The sequence below is a fragment of the Peromyscus californicus genome, unplaced genomic scaffold, assembly GCF_007827085.1.
Source record: "Peromyscus californicus insignis strain IS unplaced genomic scaffold, ASM782708v3 Scaffold_10__1_contigs__length_136768540, whole genome shotgun sequence".
NCBI classification, from domain to species: domain Eukaryota; kingdom Metazoa; phylum Chordata; class Mammalia; order Rodentia; family Cricetidae; genus Peromyscus; species Peromyscus californicus.
Window position 1 is genome coordinate 8,438,818 of NW_026294391.1, and position 26,029 is coordinate 8,464,846.

At 43.4% G+C, this 26,029-nt stretch overlaps 1 protein-coding gene across 1 annotated transcript; it reads right to left on the reverse strand.

Moving 5' to 3' along the window:
• Window positions 1–547: 547 nt before the first annotated feature.
• Window positions 548–26,029, reverse strand: Atp6ap2 (ATPase H+ transporting accessory protein 2). The gene is made up of 9 exons (XM_052739647.1): window positions 25,866–26,029; window positions 18,655–18,785; window positions 17,319–17,450; window positions 9,548–9,643; window positions 9,250–9,387; window positions 7,939–7,992; window positions 6,717–6,866; window positions 5,157–5,276; window positions 548–1,635 (listed from the first exon to the last, which is right to left on the reverse strand). Exons 1-9 carry the CDS (start codon window positions 25,903–25,905, stop codon window positions 1,444–1,446), a joined length of 1,053 nt encoding a protein of 350 aa, XP_052595607.1. The 5' UTR covers window positions 25,906–26,029; the 3' UTR covers window positions 548–1,443.

Sequence of the window (26,029 nt, forward strand, 5' to 3'; positions counted from 1 at the left end):
TGTAACGTCAAGAACATGGCAGTAAGTGATAGAAAACATAAATCCTGTCCCTTTTCAAAGCTGCCAGGCTCAGTGTCGTCTAGAAATGAGCTGATGACTGTTTCCAAAGATGCAGAATCAGCTACAGCTAAACTAAGGAGGGTTTCTGGGAGGTTTCTGCTACATAATACAAACACATAATACAAATACAAAAATTAAAATTTCTAATACACGTGTTTTAGGAAACAAAATTATAACTATAATTCCTCACCTTAGAAAGCCCTTTATTTTCTAACCAATTGCTTGTTCATCTTTTAAAATGATACAGGAAAATTGAAACCTTTCCTACATAGTCAAGTGTGAATTTATCATGCATGTTGCACAAGTTCAATAACAAGAATGGAATTAAAATACCTTCCTTACATTGGTACAAAGTCTCAGGAGGCAATGAGAATAAGCAAATGTAGAAAACAGTATGAACCCTTGAGATAATAAAACAGCCAGTTCTGGTGAAATAACAGACTGTTTAATTAGGTTTTGAAAATATAAATTTAGAATTGCAATGACACAGAATTTGAATCATTAACTTTATTTGTCACTCTGCATCGATATTGGTCCATTTTTCACATGAACAGTAGCAATCATCCACTTCCACTTAATATTCTACAGAATGAAGCTGTAGCATACACAAACCAGAGTAACTTCACAGGGGGAAAAGTTAGGGAAATAAAAATATTTTATATTCATGCTTCAAGATATTCCCCATAGATTGGTTTTTGTATATCTAATTACAAGCAGCTATACTCCACAAAGCTATATTCTCCTGAAATCAACATAGTATTTTTAATATTTTTAATATCTCTACTAAACCACATGGATCACCAAACTTGCAGAAGAGATTAAAAATAGCTAGCCTGCCAGTCACACACACTTCCAAAACTAAGCGATTGTATAAGCATATGCAGTATTTTTGGGCTACTCTTAGTTAAAATCTTCCCTCCTGTCTCAGAGATATTTACATCAGATTAAGACATTTACAAATGGTTCATAGTGAATAACAGCTCAGCTAGGATTTATCTATCCTGTGCAAGGAACTCAAGCATTTAAAAGCTTCTCTAAGAAACCCAGTGCATTCTCCAACATGAACAACACAACTACTCTAAGTGGTTTACATTTCTTTCAGTGCATATTTCCAAATGTATTAAATGGAATGAAATTACAATATTAAATGACTATGTCAACAATATTTGAGCATATTATGGAATCTATATTACAATTCATTTTGTGTCAACACTATAAATCACTCTAAAGAAACCACAGGCACACACAAAACACAGAACAAAAATCTATGTCTTCTTTGAAATCAATTTAAGGTATACTGTTTACTTTAAACCACACTAAAAGATATACTTTAACAGAACAACCAATACCAAACCTGCTGTCCAAGTCTAGCACAAGGAAAACTCAATCCATTCGAATCTTCTGGTTTGTCATCCTATAAATGATGCTATCATATCCGGGATCCATATTCCAAATGTTGTAAGAGACGACAATCACAGCCAAGGCCAAGCCAATCATAATCCACAGTACCATGTTGAAAACCACTGAATACTCAAAGTTATACTTATATGCGAGGTTATAGGGAATTTCGGTAATCTACAATGAAGAAAGGAAAAAATATCAAGAGGAAAGAACTTTCGGATTAGAAGAATTATTCTGATTTAATGTCTGTGATTTGCTGTCTAACAGACACTTAGGAATTCCTAAGTGGAGTAAAAGCTACCTATCTAGCCTTGGAGGAGGCAAGAATGGGTTGCTTCCTGGAGAAGATACTGGCATCGCTGCTCACAGAAGGAAGTCCAACTTGGTGAGAAGATTCAGTGGTAAGCAATGCAAACGAAGGTTTGCAGCCCCTGCGATCCAGTAAGCCTAGCCTCCAACAAAAACTTCTCTGTTTGTACCAAGAGACACGGAGAAGAGTATCTTCACCAGAATGGACAACTGTGGCATGTTCAGACAACAGGGCACAGAGCAGTAAAATGACTCCGCTCCATGATATTTTAAAAATCGACACTGAGCACAGAACACCCAAACATGCATGCAGTGTGGTTCCATTCGGACAGAATTCAAACCTGGGTAAATTGAAGCACTGTTTAAGACTAAATAGGCTGAGTATGGTAGAGCACACCTTTGATCCCAGCACTCAGGAGACAGAAGTAACAGGATCTCTATGAGTTCGAGGCCAGCCTGGTCTACAATAGTAAGTTCCAGGCTAACCAGGGTTACACAGAGAGACCCTGACTCAAAGCAAAAACAAAGACAAAGGATGACAGTGCAGAGGATGAGGTGGGCAGGGCCAGCTGGAAGCAGAGCCAAGCGGGGAGACACGAGGGCAGGGTGTCTGGCAGTGTTCCTACGGCTTCCACCCTTGGCGTGCTGTGCAGACTCAACAGATAGGCCTTTAAGCTGCTCTGCTGCTGCTGCTGCTTTGATTTTTCTTTTCCTGTGCTAAGGAACCAATCTAGAGCCCGTGGACGCAAATCTAGAGCCTGTGGACGCAAATCTAGAGTCCGTGGACACAAATCTAGAGTCCGTGGACGCAAATCTAGAGCCTGTGGACACTTGGCAAGTGTTCCATACAACCAAAGTCTTTTTTGTTGAGATGGTTGACTTGCTCTTCAGCCCTAGCTGGCCTGGATTTTACAATCCCCCTGCTTCCACCTCCAGAATTCTGGGGCTACAGTTGTGTGCCCTCATGCCTGGCTTAGTTCCTTAAACTCTTGCCACTGCTTAAAGTAACAGAAGACTGATTTCAACTGGAGAGAGATGATGGGCTCACAGATACATGCATTTTCCTGCAGGGAGCGCAAAGTTGACCCGAAGGATTTTACACTGTCAAGCACCTATTTCTTGGATTTATGTACATTTACTAAATCAGTTCCTTTTCACATCCATTTTGAGTGTATATGTAGTGCATAGAAGTGTGCAATGCTCACTACAGCCTAATCTGAAACCATCACACACTCAGAAAAACCCGACTCACATGGGGCCTCTTGTCCTCTGTGTAGCTGGGGACACCAGTATACAGCTAAGGGTACTGTGAATGCAGGAGAGAGATGGGCCCTGATAGCAGGTGCCCAACCAAACTGAAATGATATTCCAAGGAATGGTTTATACCCAAAATACATGCACTCCTGTTAATCAGTTCTAAGTGTTATTTTATGGGTTATACCCATGTTATTTGATGCTCTTGGGGTCTAATTTTGCTGTTTGTTGCTTAAGCTATATTGAACTCCATGGTCGGTTAGCCTTCCCCATGTTTTATACTCAAACAGTCTTAAACAGATACCCTTCCATCTCAGCTCAATCTGGAAGGCAACAATCTCCAGGCAGGCACCTCTGGATTGTCTGAAATTGGCACTGGCTATATATAGCTTTTTTACTCCAACTCCCACACTGATCCTTAGGACTGAGCATGGGGGACCCTGTAAATGGGTCCAAAGGGGAACGTACAGAAATGGCTGGGTAGCTGACAACAACAAGTGGTGGGGCTAACCAGCTTCACTTTTCTTAGACAAAGTCTCATGGAGCCCTGCCCAGGTTAGCTCGCGACCTACTCTGTAGCCGAAGATGATTTTTAAGTCCTTGATCCTCCTGCTTCTTCTACCTCCCAAGTGCTGAGATTACAGGTGTGAACTGCCATGCCAGGCTAGTAACATTCTTAACTGTGTGCTGCGATGGAGCCCCGCACTGTTCTCCATCACTGCCTAGTGTGCTGAGGCTTTGTGAGTGTGAGACCATGCACCAGACACACATTTTACCATGGCCATCCAGCTTCTTTCTGACCCTCTATGTCAGTGGCTCTCAACCTTCCTAATGCTGCGACCCTTTAATACAGTTCCCCATGCTGTGCTGATCCCCAACTATGAAATTATTTTCATTGCTACTTCCTAACTGCTATGAATTGTAATGTAAATATCTTGTATTTTCTGATGGTCTTAGGTAACCCCTGTGAAAGGGTCATTCAACCCCCAAAGGGGTTGTGACTCAGGCTAAGAACCGCCTGCTGCTCTATGTACTTTTAGTCGAAGCAAGAAAGCAAAATCCATACTGAAATACTGATAAGCGAAATCAAAATTATAAAGAGGTGTATGCAAAGGGTCCCAGAAAAATGAGGGACTGGGTCACAAAAATAATGTCTCTCTAGAAAAGCAGAATCCACAGTGGAGAGAGGCACACTACTCCCTTGCATTAACTTCTGATGGCTCCTTAACATTAATAATCTTGCCAGCAGCGACAGGTTTCCTTTCACTCCCCGCTCAAGAATTTATATTTTACCTGACGGCAAGCCCAGGGAACCTAGGATCACCGGCAGAAGCACAAACCTAGCTGACTGGGAAAGCTAAGTCTTCACTGAAATTCTTTCTGGTTTACTAACTACTCATTCATGTCACCTACAGCAACATAGAATTTCATCCTTTGTTCTTCCGTTGTTTTGTTTTTTTTCTGCAGGGAGGTTATCGAGGCAGGACTGACCTCAAGCTCATTATGTAGTCAAGAATGATCTTGAACTCCAGAGCCTCTTATCTTTACCTCCCAAGTGCTAGGATTAGAGGCCTACATCACCACCCTCAGCTCCAGGATTTCTAATTTTTTTTAAATAACTTATTTATTCTTGTTTTATGTACATTGGTATTTTGCCTGTGTAAGGGTGTCAGATCTTGGAGTTACAGACAGTTGTGAGCTGCCATGTGGGTGCTGGGGATTGAACCTGGGTCCTCTGGAAGAGTAGTCAGTGCTCTTAACCACTGAGCCATCTCTCCAGCCCTGATTTCTAACTTTTTAATTACATTTTATTTATTTTGTGTCTGTGTGTTTGTAAGTGTGTGGGTGTGGAGGTCAGAGGTCAACTTCCAAGAGTCCCTTTGTCCTTTCTATCATGTGGGTTCTGAGACTTGAACCCATTGAGCAATCTTGCCAGTAGCCCAGGGTTTTATTCTTTTTGTTTTGTTTTTCTTTGTGTAGCCCTGGCTGTCCTGGAACTCACAGAGATCTGCCTGCCTCTGCTTCTTAAGTGCTGGGATTAAAGGCGTGCGCCACCACCGCTGGCACAGGGTTTTATTCTTTAAAGTAAGTTAATCTCACAGTTTTAAAACAGGATCTAAAAACATACTCACCTCTTCTTCTACTTCAAGGATGGTCCTTGACTTCCTCACAAGGGAAGTGTCAAATGATTTGACAGTCACTAACTCGACCACTGCATTCCCACCATAGAGACTGTACATGTCATCTGCAAACTGAAAGTCAGTTATTGACATTATGATAAACGGCAAAATACATACATTTTGTTTACATTTGTATTTTGGGTTAAGAAATATTTTATAAAATTGTTCCTTGGTATCCACTGGGGACTGGTTCTAGAACGTCTACAGATTATAAACTCTATACTCCTACATGAAATGGCATAGTATTTTCTATGCTTAGAAATTATTGAAATGCTATGTGGATGGTTGTTATATTATTGATTAGGGACTAATGACAAGAATTATGAGTATGAATCTGATATACAAAGTATTGTTTCAAAATATGCATTGTGAAATGGGTAAACTAGCTAGTTAACATATACACTACCTCACACACCGATCATTTTTGTGACTGGTCAAATATACATTTGTTAGAATTATTTGTAGCTTTACAAATAATTGCATAGTATGTAATATTAATACCTATTAATACAAACATGTATAAGCTTTAATGTACAGTGTCTAAAACAGGAGAGCCTTACTGGTTTGCTTATGTTAAAATAGTAAGAGTTAAGCTTTAATATACATTCAAATATTTAAATCAAATTGGAGACTGAACTTGCTGGCATGTAGATTTGGGAATGAAAGCAGAAAGGGAAATGAAGGACTCTGTTCAAGTGGTCTTTGGTTAATCATGGACAACTTCATTAGCTCATAGTGCTTTATGGACATTTCAGACGGGGATGATGAAAACATTCTAGAAATGGACAGTGTATGAATACACTCACCACCACTGAGATAGACTGAAGCGTGGTTAAAATGCTATGCTTCAGGTCACATATATTGTCACAATCCACAAACCCACAACACTGCCACCGCTAGCACTAGAAAGAGATTCCCAACACACACACACACACACACACACACACACACACACACACACACACACACACACACACACACACGCTTCTGTTCTTTTGTTTTGTTTTGTTTTGACTGAGGATTGGTTGATTTTGATCTTTTGAGACAGGGTCTTACCATGAAGTCCAGGGAGGCCCGAACCTTGTGATTCCCCTGCCTTTATCTACAAGTTCTGGGATTACAGACATATGCTACTGCACCTTCTCCCTATATACACCTTGGATCCTACACCATTCTTTTGTTGTGATGGTGCTGTTGGGACTTGAACTTAAGGCCTCATGCACGCTAGGCGAGCACTCTAACCCTATATTCTCAGCCTGACCCCTACACTATTTTTATACATAATAATTAGAGAACCTTCAAAACAAGTCAAGTAAGACTTCAGCTGGACGGAGGGTGTGGCTTAGTGGTAGACCACGTGCTTGATTAGCATGTGTGAGACCCAGAGTTCTACGCTTACACAGAGAAAAAAGAAACAGCTTCAATCAACAGCATTCCACAGAAGATTTTTCCATGAAGAGACTAAAATGGTCACACACCAACCTCTCTTATACCAGTAACATTGGTATTTACCTTTTGGAGAGCATCCACAAGGATCCTAGAAGCATCCCTGAATTGTTCAGAGTCTTCCCCATAGCGCTTCCCAAGTTCATCCAAACCCGCCAGCTCCAGTGAATACAAGTCGGGAGAATGATCCTTGGCTAGATGCTTATGACGAGACAACTTAGAACAAAAGATAACAGAAATGAGATGCTAAACACAACCAAGTGAGGTTGTACACTGGAATAAAGGAGACCCCCACAGCCACCGCAGTGCACTGCACCACAAAACCAGTTTAACAAGGCAGCGATGCGAACTCCCTGAAACTGCTTTCTGATCAATCCAACACAAATCCCGTTGCTTAATTTTAAAAACTTAGACATGATCCTGGCACTCGGGAGTCACAGGCAGGAAGATCTCTGAGTTCAAGGTCTACAGAGTGAGTTCCAGGACAGCTAGGGCTACACAGAGAAACCTTGTCTGGAAAAACCAAAAAGTGAAAACACAAACAAACAAAACTTGGATATGCGACAAGGCCCGAGGCAGTAACTGGTTGGATTGATAGAATCCAGGAATTGCTGAACCAGTCTTCCTCCCGCATACCCTCCCAGACCTCACTGGCCTCTGGCACTAAGCTTTCTAACTTCTTGAAGCAAGCCCTGATAAAAAAGGCTTGGGAAACAACTTCACAAGCTAGCAGACAACTAAGAAGATCCATTTCAGTCATGAAGATGATTTTAAAAAGCGAGTTCCAGGAAAGGCACAGAGCTACACAGAGAAACCGTGTCTCGAAAAAAATAAATAAATAAAATAAAATAAAATAAAAAATAAATAAAAATAAAAAGCCTTCACCAAAAGGTAACTTGTAGATAGATTTCTTTCCTTTTCCACTTGGTTGACGCTATTAATCGCCCTAACTGTTGTTCCTATTTTTGATCCATAGCTACAGACATAGGAATCAAGTCTCAGTGTCTGACGAGGAGTAGATGGCCAAATTGCAACTACAGCAGGATAGTTTCATTCCCAGGACTATGTTCTTTGAGGATTTATGGCCTCTCCTGAAGGCAGAAATGCCAAAGAAATGACCACTAACATGGGACAGAACTCAGCACTCCACCCCCAGCACTAGTTTCTCAGTTTCCATGGGATCATAAATCTGGGGCATGCTCAAACTTTTCCACTGGCTTCCTTCTCATTGAAAGATTTTCTCGGCACTGAACCTGACAGAACTTGAAAGCTCGAGCAGTCTACTTACCAAACTGGAAATGTCACGGAGCACTTGCAGTTCAGAAAGAAAGAGCAGGTCAGCCTTTAGAGACCAAGATACACATTAGAGATCGTACCATCATCGAGCCAGGAAAGTACAACACAGTACGAGCACCAACCAAGTCAAATCTACTATTCCCTCCCCTTGGTAGATTTACTGTAATGGAAACTTGAGGCGGCTCAGTGGTAGAGAATTGCTTAGTATGTGCAAGGCCCTGGGCTCCAGGCCAGCACCAGGAAAAGCTGCATCTAAAACATTCTTTGCTAACTAACAAACAGGTGATGGCCACTCCCTAGTACAGTGACCACCACTTAACAGCTCTACTTCTGATGGAACCATGCCTGAGCACTGACACTGCTGTGGTTTGCCCTCAGGGGACAGAGGGATCCTGTACTATCTTAAGTCCTACAAGTGGACCAGCTTGCTTCTTGCCTTGAACACTTTCCAACGCAGAGAATTGAGAATGGCGGTTCCTAGCCACCCATAACAGCTATAAAGGACAAGAGCCAAAAGTAGGGATGGCTGTCAGGCGAGGTGGTGCATGCCCTTTTAACTTCAGGACCCCAGAAAGAGAGGCAGGCAGAGCTCTGTGAGTTTGAGGTCAGCGTCATCTACACAGTAAGTTCCAGGCCTGCCAGGGCTACATAGTAAGTCTGTATCTCAAAAAAAAGAAAGAAAGAAAGAAAGAAAGAAAGAAAGAAAGAAAGAAAGAAAGAAAGAAAGAAAGAAAGAAAGAAAGAAAGAAAGAAAGAAAGAAAGAAAGAAAGAAAGAAAGTGTCTCTCTACTGCAATATCCTAAAAAATGTGACTCCATATTAGCAATGGCTATGGATAATGGCATCAGGTCACCAGGTCTACACAGCTCAACCAGCCACAAGAAGACTGGATTGTGGCTTGTCTGGATCAACTGGGAACACTGGTATGACAACGTAAAAGTATTTACATGCCAGGCGGTGGTGGTGCACGCCTTTAATCCCAGCACTTAGGGAGGTAGAGGCAGGTAGATCTCTGTGAGTTTGAGGCCAGCCGGGGCTACAGAGTGAGATCCAGGACTGCCAGGGCTACACAAAGAAACCCTGTCTTGAAAAACCAACCCCCGACCCCTGCAAAAAAAGTGCAACCTAGAGGAAGGTGTTGATTCATGAGCACTATGCCAAGGGAAGGAAGAGTGCACTCAGCAGTAACTGTGCCCAGTTTTCATTTTCTACACCCTTCAGTCTTGCTAAAGTTTCGAGTAGCATGTGGAATGGGAATTTAACAATGGCATTCATTTATGCTCTCAACAACTCAACTACTTACTTCGTTATTCCTACTCAGAGAATTGAGGGGAAGAGAGTTGAGAACGGAGTTTTCTTGAAACAGGCGATTACGTAGCTGCCGTAATGTGACTGAAAGGTCTTCAAAAACGGAGTTTGCTTTCCCCACCATATACACTCTCTACAAGAAGAATCCAGAACTCTGGTTAACTGCCTGCTGTGGATTCATTCCAACATACAGACTTTGTATAGATTTCTTTATATAACTACTTTAAAATTGTCATTAAATAACACTTCTTTATATCTTTATTTATAAATTAAATAAAAACTCTGTCACTTACTTCCTCACTGGGAGCCAACTGCAAAACTACAGGAGTTTCTTCCGAAAATAAGGAGTGAATGGAATTTGCAACACCGTCAAGAGTAAAAGGAACTGCCTGAAATGCAAGAGGGCAAGTACAGTTAGCTTGAGAAACAAAGTGAAGAGAAAAATCCAGAGGGCATAGGCAAGGAGCCCCGGGAGAAACAAGCATTTTACATTATTATTGATATAGAGTAACTGTTTGTATATTAACTGATGGGTTTTATCATGTCCATGCTTCCATATATGCTCTGAACATGAGGCCATCCATCTTCTACCATTCTACCATCCTTCACCCTTCCTTCTCTCCTCTCTCCCAGGGCCTTCCCTAGTCACTCTACTATTTTTTGGTTATCTGTTTCCTTTTTGAATTCTGCTTTCAACGAGAGAAAACATGTAATATTTCACTTTTGGAGTCTGGCTTGTTTCGCTTAATGCAACCACTTCTTGTTCTACTCATTTTTTTTTCTGCAAATGACATGATTTTTCATTCTTCTTTATGGCTCCACTGAATCACCAGCAATTTCTTGTGATTTTTTTTTCACATAATATATTTTGATCATGTTTTTCCCTCTCCCCAAACTCCTCCCAGATCGTATTCACCTTGCTACCCACCCAACTTTATGGTCTTTCTCTATCTTTTACCTTTACCTACTAAGCCACCTCCCCAGCCCTATCAAAAGACTTATTACTTGTGTGTGTGCTTGTATGTGTGCACATGCCATGACATATATGTAAAGGTAGAGAATTTTGCCTTTACATGAGTTCCGAGGATTGAACTCAGGCTGCCAGGCTTGCATGTTCACTGAACCTTCTTGCTGGCCCCAAGAGCTGTTTTTTAATTTGAATTAAAAAATTTATTTTATTTTATTATTGAATGTGTATGGGTATTTTGCCTGTATGTATGTCTGTGTACCATTTGTGTGCCTGATGCTGGAGGAGGCTAGAAGAGGGCATTGAATCTGGAATTACAGATGATTGTGAGCTGGCTGCCATGGGGTGCTGGGAATTGAACCCAGGTCCTTTGCAAAAGCAGCCACTGCTCTTAATTGCTGAGCCATTTCTCTAGCCCCTTGAATATATTAAAGTGCAACGTACATATAATACAGTATCTAAAACCTGGGATAAATAGATTAGCAAACATTTACAAATGGGTACACTCTCCTAACCCAACTAGATTAAGGCACAAAACACCAGCAGAGCCCCCAAAGCACCTACCTTTAGGGGTAACCAAAATGGGGACAACTATGTTATGCCACGTTTGTTCTGCCCTACACTATTTCAAACTGGCATCAAACTTATTACGTAGCTTCATTACAAGGCCTCAAACTTGCGAACCTCCTGCCTCCACTTCTTAAGTGTCTGAATTACACTGTACCCAGTGTGTTTTGGTTTTAATGGAGGTATCTTGGTGACTTTTCTTCCAGTAGTTCTGTTTACTACTTAAAGGTCACTGTCTATAAGCAGCAAATGAATGCCAACGCAGTACAGAAAGAAATGAAAATAAGTAAAGAAACCTTATAGATGAAACACCAGGATTCAAACAGTGGTGACCCACAGAAGCTTCCTAGTGAGACCTCACTCAAGGTCACAAAATCTGAGCTTGCTTTATCCAGCAGGGCTGCATGATAGGATGATTCGGCCATGGGCGTGGTTACCAGGTGTTTAGAAGGTTCTACATTTGGCTGTACAGCATGCTTTGATCTTGCAAGGGGGAGGTCTTTTGCCTCTCCCCTTGGTATATTATAAAAAGCCCTTTTGGGGCGGTGGTGGCGCACGCCTTTAATCCCAGCACTCGGGAGGCAGAGCCAGGCGGATCTCTGTGAGTTCGAGGCCAGCCTGGGCTACCAAGTGAGTTCCAGGAGAGGCGCAAAGCTACACAGAGAAACCCTGTCTCGAAAAACCAAAAAAAAAAAAAAAAAAAAAAAAAAGCCCTTTTGAATAAAACTCTGGGCAGCTGGGTATTGACCCAGGGCCCTCCCGAAGCTATCCTGTGTCTCTGTCTTTCTCCTCATTGTCTAGGTCTTTCTATCTGATATTTTCTCATTCCTCTCTCCTCCACCTAAGAACTCTTCGAAAGGTGGGAGCAGGTCGGAGCTGGATTCCAGCAGACTCCCATACCAAAGGCATCAATTTCAGGATTCTATGACTCGAACACACACGTTGCTTTTATCTTACATCAAGATGCATATTAACTCTTCCCAAACTTCTAAAATGAGGTCACAAGAAACTGGAGAGGAGCAAGAGCAATCAAGCTTACAAAAGCATGTTGTCACCAGCCTCTGCAAGTGCCTGCCTTTTGTGAACACACTGCTCACCTCCTCAGGCGTGGGTGGGAACACATATGACACAAACTTGCCTACCTCATTTCACCTATTGCAGTGGTTCTCAACCTTCCTAATGCTGTGATACTTTAGTATTGTTCCTCATGTTGTGGGAAACCCCCAATCATAAAATTATTTAATTGGTATTTTATAACTGTAATTTTGCTATTGTTACGAATCATAATGTAAATATCTATGCCTTCCAATGGTCTTAGGTGACCCCTGTGAAAAGGTCAGTCAACCCACAAAGGGGTCATGACCCACAAGTTGAGAACCACTGGCTTAATAGACCAGCGCTTGGGTCAGGAAAGTTGAAGACTGAAGGATATGCCCCTAGCAATCAACCTGGAGAAGCTAATGAATGAATTAAATATCAGATTGGGAAGGAAAATAATTATATAGACTAAAAATATGAGACTAAGCTCAAAGAGTAAAAAGCCTGGGTGGTTGGAACATAGCAACTGTTTTCTCACACTGTTTTAGACAGCTATGCATGTTTGTCCAAGAATTTCTCCATCAGTATCACTTGAAACTACAAGAGTTAGCTGACAAAAGGAAGCCATGCCAAGTAGAATTCGAAGGTAGTTTTGCCTTTAGATTGTGTGGGCTCTGTGCTCTGACCTGTCTTTCCCCATTTTCTTCCAAGAGAAATACAAGGAGCTGATCACGGTCAATCAATACAGTGAACTCTTGTCAAGGGAGGCTAGTCTGCTTCAAAATGTTTAGTGTAGGTGGGGCTCAGCTGGTGAGAGCTTAGTGTACATGAAGCCCTGGGTTCAATACACTGGTGGTGAGTGTCTTGGCATCACAGAGTTCAAGGCCAACCTGGGCCACATGAGACCTTGTCTCAAAAAACACATTTGGGGTTCTACCTATGCTATTAAACTTTAAATGGTGTTCGGGATTTTACACATTAATGCATAAATGAAATACATGGTGATCTTCAAAGAAATCACATAAATTACAGAAACGCGTGGCGAAGAGAATGCCCTTTGACCTTCACTGTTCTCTCTTTCCACTTTCCTTGCATTCACTCTGCAAACTTCTCTGCTTTCTTTAGCTCATTAACGTCCAATCCTAGAAATCTACAGGCGGGCACATGCACTCACAGCTGTAAGCCCCCTTCGGACCACTTCAACTGTACCCTGCAGCTTTTAAATATACTGAACGTTTATCAATATTCAGTTCTAAGTAATTTAGAAATTTCTGGTGACTTCCTTTCTCTTCAACCCATGAAGTATTTAGGAGTGTACTGCAACCATGTTTTCCTTGTTTACAAATGGCTGTTCAAGAGTTGCATAGTGTGGTTTAAGGAGAAACAGCTCTTGGCCTCGCCTGCCTCTCATTTCCCACTCCTCTGAGGCATTCACATTCATGTCCCTTCAATGGTCTCCTTTGTTTTTATCACTCTCTCTAAATAAAACATTTTCATTACCTCATCTTGATTTTTTAGGCAACATCCATTTACCATCCACTACCAAAAATGAAATTAGCTTTCCCATATCACCAACCACAGCCCACTCTGCCCCATCCATCCTGTTTCAATTACTCCACCCAACTGCAAAGGTTACATGAGAATTCTGTAGAATTGGCATTAAACCAGTGACCATTCATTCTTAGGACTACATGAATCACTTCTGCAGCCTACCTTTCTACTATACAATCACTGCTTTTCTGTTCTTGCTCTCTGCTTCACAACAGAAAGGATGAGATTTCCGCTTTGTGTGGTGAAAACATTTAAAAGCTGATATACAATTTAAAAATGCGCACTATATTTACGCTGGTTAGTGTTCTGCCAATTTGATACAAGCTAGTGTCATCTGGGAAGAGGGAACCTCAATTGAAAAAAATGTCACCATCAGATTGGCCTCTAGGCATGTCTGTGGGGCATTTTTTTTTTGAGACAGGGTGCTGTGGAATGTTCTGTATGGCAAATGTGTTGCTAATTAGTCAATAAATAAAACTCTGATTGTCTATTGGCTAGGCAGGAAGTATAGGCGGGACAAGGAGGAGAATAAAGCTGGGAAGTGGAAGGCTGAGTCAGAGAGACACTGCCAGCCACCATGATGACAAACAGCATGTGAAGATGCCGGTAAGCCACGAGCCATGTGGCAAGATATAGATTAATGGAAATGGATTAATTTAAGCTGTAAGAACAGTTAGCAAGAAGCCTGCCACGGCCATTCAGTTTGTAAGCAATATAAGTCTCTGTGTTTACTTGATCGGGTCTGAGAGGCTGTGGGACTGGCAGGTGAGAGAGATTTGTCCTGACTGTGGGCCAGGCAGGAAAACTCCAGCAACAACAGGGTTTTCTCTGTGTAACTTTGGAGCCTATCCTGGAACTCGCTCTGTAGACCAAGCTGGCCTTGAACTCACAGAGACCCGCCCACCTCCGGCATTTTCTTGATTAGTGATTCACGCAAGAGGGCCCAGCCTCCTGTGGGCAGTACCACCCCTGGACAGGTGGGCCTTCATTGTATAAAAAACAAGCTGAGCAAGCCATGGAGGCAAGCCAGCGAGCGGTGTCCATGCCCTGTGCTTCAATTCCTGACTTGAGGTTCCTGATGGACTGCAACCCATAAACTGAAATAAGCCCGCTCCTCCCCAAGTTGCTTTTGGTCATGGTGTTTCTCACAGCAGTAGAGAGCAAACCAAACAATATTGTTATTATAATCACCATCATTCTGTGCATTATATCACTAAAGCATGCTCCAGTAATGCTACTTCTAGAGATATATCTAAAGGTCTGCTATTTATTAGATTTTTAATTTTATGTGTATGTCTGTGGGGGCCTGAATGTATGTATGTGTAACATGTGTGTGCAGGTGCCTGACGAAGTCAGAAAAAGGGATAGGAACTGGAGTGATAAGCTGTTGTGAGTGGCCTGATGTGAGTGGGGGGAGAACTGAGCCCAGTCCTCTGCAAAAGCAGCAAACGCTCTCAAGCACTGAGCCATCTCTCTAGCCCATCGAGCACGTATCTAAAGGAAGTAGAAATCAGGATGCTAAAGAAATCTACTCTGTTTCCATGTTCATTGCAGCACTAGTCACAATAGTGAAGCTACGAGAGCAAAGAGTGTCTTTATAAAAATGGATGGAGAGAATGCCCTAGGGCTGGAGATAGGTCAGTGGTAGAGTATTTGCCTAGTGTACAAGCCATCCTAGGTTCTATCCCAGTGCTGAAACAGAAAAAGGAGAAAATGTAGCATATATACACAATAGAAATACCATTTAGCCCTCAAAGGGCCGGGAGAGGGAGGCAGTGGATGACACACAGCGAGACTTGTCCTTTGTGACAACATGGGCAAGTCAGAACATTATACTAACTGAACTAATCCTGGTGTTGAACAAATACCATGATCTCACTGATGTGTGGGATCTAAGGAAGCTGATTTCACAGAAGTCAGGAGCAGCATGATGTGTTATCAGGACCGAGGGGGAAGTGGACAGGGAAAGGGCATGCTGGTCCAAATACATGGGGTTTTGGTGTCTTTGAGACAGGGTCTCATTATGCTACCCACGCTTGCCTCAAACTCACTATGTAGCCCAGGTTGGCCTCAAATTGGCAGCACTCCTCCTGCCTCAGCTTCCCAAGGCTGTGATTATACAGACACTGGTTCTTTATTGTGTGTTCAGGTCTGCCTTGTGGTCTAGTTCATGGCTATGTATGTATTTGTGTGTGTGTGTGTGTGTGTGTGTGTGTGTGTGTGTGTGTGTGTGTGTGTGTGTAGCTGAGAACTGGACCTAGGCTTCCTGCACACTAGGCAAGCACTCCACAACTGAGCTATGAATACATTTCCAGCCCACATGGTTTTGTTTCTGTAAGCACGCCACATGTACTTGGAAACAGGACCACAGCAAAGTCTAAAAAATTTTCTCAAAGTGAGCACAGATCAGTTTACAATATAATGCAATTAGAAATCAAAACAGTAATTATTGAAAAAGAACTCATACATTTGGCAATGAAAAATATCTATAAGTAACAAATGAGTTAAAGAATCACAATCTACATTATAAATCAAATTATAAATTAATTTGAATATAAATTAAATTAAAACATAAACAAAAATACCACTCATCAAAAATGTCCTCTAATTGCTTCATAGCAAACATTCTTTGCCTTTATGTTCCAGTTTTTCTTTATGTGTTTTGTTGATGTTACTTTTGCAGTGCTGGGGATAGGACCTAGGCTGCACCATCCACTACATCTTCAACCTTAACGCATCTGCAAATTCCTGACATTGATCTGTTAACCATAGGTCCAGGAGAATGTTTTCCTCACCTGCTTTATTGTGTTCTTTTCCCCTTCAAGTTGCAAATTCAACTCACCTTCAATTTTCTTCTTCTTTTCTTTTCTTTTTTTTAAAGACAGGGTTTCTCTGTGTAGCCCTGGCTATACTAGAACTCTCTCTGTAGATCAGGCTGGCCTCAACTCACAGATCTGCCTGCCTCTGCCTCCTGAGTGCTGGGATTAAAGGCATGCATCATCATGCCCAGCTCACCTTCAATTGTCAATCAAAGGAGCCTTGGTTGTGGAGGTGCCCCCCAGGGTAGATTATCTGAATTTGGAAGCAACCTCTCTATACCTGTAATTCTGACTTTTTTCAGGCAATTCTTGGGACCTCACAGTCAAGAATGGCAAGCCAGCCCTTCTGGGGCAGCTGGAGTTTTACTAATCTTCTTCCCAAGAACAAACGGAAGCATTTTATGGCCCCTAGCCTCCTGTGGAGAGTAAAATTTCAGTGTCAGCGCCTGCTCATGACATTTCCTCTTTGGCACCCTGTCATGTCACTGGAGGTGGCCTTGAAGAACTTAGGCTTGTGCCCTTCTGAACTCGCTGCCTTGGCTTTTGCTCTTGATTTGAAAATGTAAGCCGTTAGCTTCCTGCTCCAATCACCATGTCTCCACCCTGCCATCATCGACTGTTATCCCTCTGGAACATAAGTCCCCCAGACCTTCCCTTCTAGAAGTCAACTTGGTCGTGGTAGTCTATCATAGCAATAGAAAAGTAACAGGAGGCATATCTCTTAACTTAGAACTCTCCTCCACAGAGTATGGCCAACTTCCAGTAAGCGTACAATCACCATGGATTTTTTTTTTAAAGAAACTACTTCCAAAAGAATTTAAAAGGAAATTGTGTTTTAGAGAAGTTGCACTCAAAATAGAGGTATGTTTAGAATATAATTCATTTTTTAAATGAGAGAACAAGCAAGATAGTAAAGCCTTCAAAGAGAGATACAGACTAAAATTCCATGTGCGCGCGCGCGCGCGTATTCATGGAGACACTGGGCTAAGACTGCACAGGTAGCAGTCAAGAGAGTAAGACTGATCTTGGGAGCTGTCGACACCATCACACAGAAATCATGTGCATTCATGTGAACCGACAGGAAGTTTTCCAATGCCTCCAGTTAATCTAAGAAATACTCACATTCTCCAAAGGGTAGGAGATGACACCGCCCGCGGGGAGAGCCAGCTTGTCCACCCCCTTCACCATCACCAGAATGGTTGCCCGTGGCCGGTGGAACAGGTTACCCACCGCAAGCCCTGGCCAAGACAGGTCCTAAATGTTGAAAAGCACAAAACAGTGCTTAATTCTCAAGTATGGAAACTGTCTCCCCAGGAACATCTCATAACAGAGTGAAGGCTTCTGGGATGACCCTGGCCGGGGCTTTCAAAGGGGAAGTAAGCATCTTATCGAAACAACAGCTACAGTCTCCGAAGCGGCAGCATGAATGTCTGCCTTCTTACCGGAAAGTTTGCTCACAACTTTTGTGTAAAAAAGCAAGCGAGCAAACAAACAAACCCCGTGTGCTTTGCGTTTTGCAGACTATGAACTGTTGTCTCATCCCTGCATCCTTTTTCCTTTATGTGCAGCCTCACTTTTACGTGGCGGTGACAGCCCCAACTGTCAAGACGTTCTCTACTCAGCACTTTATACATAAAATTCCTTTAACGGTGACTCATGTTGATTTACTCATAATTATTTATGAAGCTTTTTTAACAGCCATTTGTGGTCAAATTTAAGCTCGTAGAGAACTAGGTACAAATTTCACCCTTCAGTGTAAACAACCAATCCTGCTTAAAGGAACTTGAGCTCATGGGCTGTACCCACAGCCCAACTGCCAAGCAGTGCCCAAGCAGAGCTGTTGGTTTTGAGAGTGCTTAGAGTCTAGAAGTGACTGATGATATCAGCAGCCAAGTTAAAGTGGCAAGAGAGTGTAACAAGACAGAGCAAGTGGCATCTCCTCCTCCTCAGCTCTGAGCTTCAGGAGTGAATGGATCCAGGCCACTCTACTACAGCTCCAAAAGTAGCCAGGGCCTACTACAGGTCAGAGCATCATTCTAGGAAAACATAGCCACTGGCTGCATTATTCTAACCTCAGATAAGATATGTAGGCATTTTAGCATTTGTAGCAAATCTATTTCCTGCATTAAAAAAAAAAAGACACAGCCTAGCAGCACACCTGTAATATGTAAATTACTACATGTCAATTAAAAATAAAAATATACTTAACATACTAGATAGATGCATCCACACACATAAAGGTTCTCACTATGATGAATGCATAGTTATACTGATAATGATATATGAAGACTTGGTTTCAGGAACACTTACCTAAGATTGCCTCAAATACCAGTGAGTCTTTAAAGTTTTGTAATCTGTGGCAAATGTACCTGTGTGTTTGTTGCTATCTTTGACTATAGGAAGAAATCAATAAAAATGTTTTAGAAGCAGTTACAATCATTTTTTTAAGTACACATACTTCTTTCACAGAGAAGCCCATGGACAGTGCAGCCACATCTGGGATTCGATCTCCTGGTATAGGCCAATTTCCATTTCGGAAAACAACAGACCCTGGTGATCTTAATATGCTAAATTCATTCCCTAAAACACCTGAGGAGAAAACAGATCAGTAAATGAATTATCATCGTTATAAATCTTTCATATCCACCTTGAAGTTTATTAAACATAAGACATTTCCCCCATTCCTCACTGGCTGAACATGCTAAATTATGTTTGGACAAAATACTGCATCGTAAACATGGAGAAGTCTGGGGCGGGATGCTGGGGATGGAACACCAAGTCTTCATGGCACAGGCACACGTGCTCCAGCAGATGTGGAGCGGCTGGTCCCAGACTGAAGCTGTACCCCCAGCATCATAACCATTTTCCCCACAGTATCACTCTAAGAATTTAAGTACATATATGCTGTCGGAACAGTGTACAGTGCAAGAGGATTTCCTTTTTAAAATTTTAAATTAGGCTGGGCGGTGGTGGCGCACGCCTTTAATCCCAGCACTCGGGAGGCAGAGCCAGGCGGATTTCTGTGAGTTCGAGGCCAGCCTGGGCTACCAAGTGAGTCCCAGGAAAGGCGCAAAGCTGCACAGAGAAACCCTGTCTCGAAAAACCAAAAAAAAAAAAAAAAAAAAAAAAAAAAAAAAAAAAAAAAATTTTAAATTAGCCAATATCTCCGCACGATGACTTTCATTATGGTATTTTTATAGATATATAATCCTCTCACTCCCCCATTCCCACTGACCCCCTTCCTTCTTAACTAGTCTCTTTCTAGTTCCATGTCTTTTTGGGGGGAACCCCCAATGAATTTAACAAGGTCTGCAGACAGGAGCATGAGTGAAGGATTATTTACAGGTATATGGGTACCTTACCAGTGGCTACACCAAGAAAATCCCCCACCCCGGCAACCATTAACTGCTTATAGTTCCTCAGGGATGGGTGGGGCCTCATGAGACTCCCTCCCCCAGCTACTGCTAACTGCCTATAAATCCTCAGGGAACAGTAAGGCTTCATGAGCCCTCCACAGTACATGGCAGGAAGTTGATGGGCCCAATCTTGTGCATCTAATTACAGCTGCTGTGGGTTCAAGACTGCCATGATGTCATGCCTGGAAGACAGTGTTCCTCAACAGCCCTTCTGCTGGCTCTTACATTATTCTTATGTATTTGTTTATTAGACATGTATACATTCCTGAATGCATGTTTGTGCTTCGTGCCCTCAGAGGTATCAGATCCCCTAGAACTGGAGTTTCAGATGGCTGTGAGCCTTGGAGGAGAGGGTTTTACTAGTGATGTAGATACCCTCCTACAGATGGTCCTTAACAAGGGACCGTGACAGTTTAACAAGAATTAGAAATCACCGATAGTTCTCTGGAACCAAAAAAGCAAAAAAGCCAAAGCCCTGGTCCTAAAAAGGAAGGAAACCTGAAATCCTGGAATTATTCTGTCATCAGACTTTTCTATAATATGCAAATATATGACATTCTTATTTTACTATAAGACTCTGGCAGGCCAGGACATCTTTAGAGGTTAGTATATTTTAGGATACAGCATGTTTCCTTATACTTCACAGGCAAATTAGGAAAATGAGGATTATCGTGCGTGTGTGTGTGTGTGTGTGTGTGTGTGTGTGTGTGTGTGTGTGTGTGCACATATGTTACCATATTCAGAAAACTAAGTCCAGGAACAGTGTTTTTGGTTGACACAGGAAGGTGAGCAAAGCCCCCCTGTACCAACTACTGAGAGCGTATGGCATCTGCAGCAAAAGGTCAAGGACAAGAAGAAAAGGGGGCTGTTTGAACGGGCTCCCCTAAGGATGGAGTATTTGCTTCTTCACCAATGTTTGAGTGCTCTGTTATGTCTTCGTGGTGCTGGGGATGGACTCCAAAGCCTGAAGCACGGGCTAAGGCAAGCATCCCACCTCAGAGCCACACCCCCAGAACGACAAGTAGCTAATGGAAACTGAGTCCAAAAGCAATCTTGGCCAGGCCTACTATGGAAAGAGAGGCTTTGGTGAGGCCTTGGAGGTGTTACTCCTTGACCTCAAGAAAGACATGCTTGAGCCTACGCTATGTGAGTGAGGTAGGGACCATTAAGGGTCGGTGTTTTGGTTTTGCAGTGTTGACAGTAAAGAAAAGGCCTCAGGCTGGGGCAGGTGCAGGAGGACTGACCAGTTAGGAATTTCAGTTCAGCCAGGGCCAGAGCAAGGATTTCTAAACTTTCAGCTGAAGGCAAATGGGAAAAATGTAGCAGAATGGAATGGTGTCTGTAACCACCAGACATCTTGGTTTGTTACCCAAGAGCAGTACTGCACAGAGCCTTCAGGGCGAATTCAAAGCATACCACCTCAGGCACCTTGACAGTCAGCCTTACTTTGGAAAGGCTGGGAAATAGGCAAGCCTACACTTTCCAAGCATGCACACATTTCAGGAATATAGCTGCACTTGGAGACAGCTTTGCTCTGAGATGTGGCCCCACACCTTCAACCCCCATGAGCCGGCATGACATAACTGCCTCAGCTTTGTGGTTAAACTCAACCATAGCTGCACAAACTCCTTTACTAGCCCACTGCTTTGAAACCCTTAGTTAGGGTCAAAAGAAAGGTGATCTTTTCTAGACTTGCATCACATCTCAAGGATGCTTGGCAGACAGCTGTCCTCGAATGCTACCAGTGATGGGGGAATGCCACCTCAATTAGAGCCGCTCCATTGTCCTAGCATCTTAGTTCTTTGAAAACCTTTCCCTTGTCCTGAACCAAATAGGCTTCCATCCCTCCAGTCAGTCTCCAGATGAGCTGTCCCCAGCTTCACAGAGAAAGCCCAGAGATTCCAGGCCACCGGCTGGCTCTCACGGAAAGTCCCTAGGCATCTCTCTTCACCTCTAGCCATGAGAAAAGAGTAGTCTAACAATCTGTTCAGCTTTTTTCCATCCACCCAAGAAATGATTCCCTTACCATTTATTAATCCAGCTTTTTGATAGCTACATATCAACAGATAAGTGACTATAGGGAAGTAGGCAGAACAAGATGTCCCTAAGCGACCGGGAGGCAGGGATTTCAGTGTCTCGTTCCTATGTTCCCGAGGCTGAGGAGAGTGCCTGACACACAGTTGCTCCGTAAATGCCGCTGAGTTGATGAGCGAGTAAAGTCACACCTGGAACTACAATTTCCCCCTCTCCTGGGCGCAAAAACAAGTCCTAGGTGCTGCCATTCTGAACTTAGAACCATCAAAACCTCTCTCTACCAGTGTCTTGCCCAAACAAAAGCATCTCTAAATCAAATATGCTTCCTTTCAGGGGAAGAACCTAGGAACCACACAGTTCACCCCTCTGCTTTCTTGCTCAATCTCATGCTGCCTGCTTTGGCCCCCAGTCTCTACCCACACCACTGAAACAGCCCACCAAACCCTAAAACACAATTCTCAGCCCCTAATCACCTAACTTCCCCACACATCCGACACTAGCAGTCTGTCTCTGAAATCCCATCTTGGCCCTGATAAAGACAAGGCCCCTGGCCTTCCAGTTCCTTTGACTGCTGCTGAGCTCGCCGATTCATCCTTTTCAGCTGTGGTGGCAGGCTTTGAAGATCAGCTCTTTCAACATAAAAACGGAAAGCAGCCCACACATCGACCTGTCTATATAATACATATGGTACACGTGTGTACAATAATTGGTGACAAATCTGTACTGTATTACAAAACACACATAAAAAGAAATTTTAACCTCTATAATATAATCCAATGTAATCAGGATACAAACCCAAGTTTAAAACATGACCATTCCTATTTAAAATAAAAGGATTTGGAAAAAAGACATACATGGAAATTCTAGTCCATTCTTCCAGTATTCAACTGAATCAGGCAGCATACTCCACTTGAAAGATCAGAGAACTAGCCCAATTCTTCGTCACGCTACGACTTGAGCCCATATACCCCTAAGGCTGCAAACACTCCACACACTGCCAGCTCCCAGATTTCATTCCCAGTCTCGATCTCCCCCAGTCTTAGGCCTCCACACTCACCATTCTATTGACAGCCCCTTCTAGGTCTCACTGCTCCCCTCGACTCAACAGTTGCTTTGAACCTGGACTCACTAACTTTCCGACCTCTGCCGTCTCCTTCCCACCCAGCCGCTGGACCGATTCCTCTTTAAATCCTTCTGCAGCACCATAGCGATCAGCCACTGCTTGCAGCTGCTCTTTTTCATAATTATTTCCTGAATCCCCCCCACCACCACCACGGTCATCCCTCACCAGATTTGGTAAAGCTGGCTGCCTATTACTCTGTCATTCTACCCTCAGATCCAGCTTTCTCTTCATATTTTCAAAATACAAATCTAGCCAGGTGGTGGTGGCGCACGCCTTTAATCCCAGCACTCGGGAGGCAGAGCCAGGCAGATCTCTGGGAGTTCGAGGTCAGCCTGGACTACAGAGTGAGTTCCAGGACAGGCACCAAAGCTACACAGAGAAACCCTGTCTCGAAAAACCAACCAACCAACCAACCAAACAAACAAACAAATAAACAAAAAACCCCAACAAATCTGTTTATTCACCCCTCTGTTTAACTGCTGGTGCTCATTCCCTAGGGTCTTGCAGGGAAATCCAAAATGTCCCCTGGATATCTCACTAACTTGATTTCTGAGATCTCAACACTCTCTGCTCTTCAGCTCTCATATCTCTGTGCTCCTCTCCACATGCTGTTCTCCTAGATTATTTTCCCTACCTCAACCTTTCACATATTTTTCTTGGGAGGCACCTCCCCTGGGGAAAGTTCCTTGAGCCTCTCCAGTCTGGGTTTGAGAGTCAATGTCCTTCCCTTAGGGAACTCCACTGTCTTGTGCAGTGAGCTTCTACAAGTGATGGCTGGAATCAATCAATTTAAAAAAGGGATGGCGGCTACTTCTGTCGTCGAGGACATCAGTCACCCAAATCAACTCCCTCCTTTACATTATAGCTCTTACAAATTCCATGGGCTAACTCTTGGTCCTTCTTCACCAGGCTAAGTATCTGAACTTTTTCAAATATGCCCCAGAACATGGTATTCATAGCCCAAGTTTCCTAGTTCTCTCTAGTTCCCTAACACTGTTTTAAAAGTAAACAGTGAAATCAGAGTTCTTAATGATGTTTTCCACTAACCACACTTAGTCAGTGTGGAAAATAATACTGTATACTCACCTGACAAGACCCAGCAATGCAGAAGCTCTGATTGTTATATGAACTAGACCATTTTTAGCAAGGATAGCATGCCCAAACCACGTAGAGAAACAATTATTTTATCTCACACAAAAACCGAACCCAAATCCTAAACCTCAGTGACTCGAAATGAGATAGAGCTGAACACAGAGGCACTCAGAAGGCAGACAGGCAGATCTCTGCATTCAAGGCCAGACAAGACTTCAAAAGATGTCAGGCATGATATTAAAACATGGAATTTCAACAAATGCCCAGCTAAACCACGGTGTCCACGGGAAGGTTTTGTTTTTAACTTTGAAAACTGAATTAAAACAAAATAATTCTCCCAACGTATATTTGTGTGTGTGTGTGTGTGTGTGTGTGTGTGTGTGTGTGTGTGTGTGTGTACATGTATGTCTATGCATGCATGTGGAATCCAAGGTCAACCTCCAATGTCTTTCCTCGGGAACTGTCCACCTTGTTTTTCAGACAAGGTCTCTCACTGGGACATGAAGCTCATGCATTAGCTATAGTGGCCAGCAAGGAACTTCTAGTGATCCACCTGTCTCCACCTCCCCAGCCCTGAGATTATCAGCACATACCACTATACCCTGCTTTTTATATGGGTGCTGGGGTTCAGACTCATGTCCTCCTGGTTTTGTGGCAAGTACTTACCAAATACTTCAAGAATTCCCAAAGTATCTTGATAAATAGATCAGAATGGCCTTTCCAGAGCCAACAACAGAAAGGAAAAGACCCTAACATTTTGGAGGCCTGGAAATATTTATAACTATTAACACAGAACACTGGGCACCTCCAGGGGCGGAGAAGAGCTTCGGTTTTCAAAAATATCACTTTCAGCTCCCATTCCAAAAGTAGGGCCTCCCAGCAGCTCACACAGCACAGGCGTGAGGTATTGAGGTATTCTTGCCACAAAACATCCATTTCTCCAAGGTTGTTCTCCACTTTACTTGTTTTGTTTTTTCTAGACAGGGTTTCTCTGTGCGGTTGTCCTGGAACTCATTCTGTAGACCAGGCTGGCCTAATACTCAGTGATCCGCCTGCCTCTGCCTCCAGACTTCTGGGATTAAAGGTGTGTGCCACCACCCCTGGCTCCACTTGACTTCCTGTTCGATACTGTCTGCAACCCATCTCAACCCCGCTACTCCCAAGTTGTCACACAGCCTACCCTCTACTTGAAACTCAACTGATCTGCCTTCAAATCCAGCTTTGTTACACACTACCTGTGCCATGCCAGCTTGATTTAAAACTGTGAAATGAGGAAACTCTCTTCTAAGGATTATTGTAAAAAGAAATGCATTATCACATGATTCGCAAGCCACAGGCCAAATGTTAGCTCATTTCCACTCTTCTTGTTCTATGTTAGAGAACCTAGGTTCCACTAAGAAAGCTACCATTTATTTGACATGTGACCCTAAAAGCATGACTCACACCCTTGTCTCCAAATCCTTCAAATTGGGAACTGTAATCAATACTGAGAGATTGTCTGCGTTCACCTGAAGAAATAATCATATAAAAAATCATATAAAAAACGATGGAGGCAAATTTGAGGGAGGCAAGGTTTCATCCGTTGTTAATAACATCATTAGAAACGGAGGCGGCGGTGGGGGGGGGACAGCAGCCGGAGGCGGCTAAGTCGTTGGCCGATCTTCCCTTTTTGGTAGTGGGCTGCGGTTCAACGGTGTGTTGAGAAACGCAACCCGTCCTCCGAAGGGCCTTGAACGGGGAAGGTGTGACCGGCAGACGGGAGGACAGAGTCCCATCCGGCGACGCGCCTTCCCTCAAAAGGCTGATGCCGGCTCCGGAGCTTCCCAGGTGGCCCTGCCCGGCTCCAGAGACCACCAGGCCGCGCCGCCCGGGCCAGATCACAGACCGGAGCCCCGAAGAGGGCCGCCTAGCCCAGACCGCCCCCACTGCGGCCCCCGCCTGCAGCCGCGCCCGCCCAGGGTCCCCACGCTCCGCGGCCTCCCGCACTGCGCCCCGGCTGCTCACCCGTCACCAGCAAGGACAGGAGAGCGACGAACAGAGCCATGATGCCACGGCGGCTGAAGCGGAGATGGGCTACACGAAAAGGGACGCTGGGACTCGAGGGAGCACCGCAGCCCGACCGGGTGACGCGCTCCCGAAGGTTCCGATACCTAGGCCCCACCCCTTTA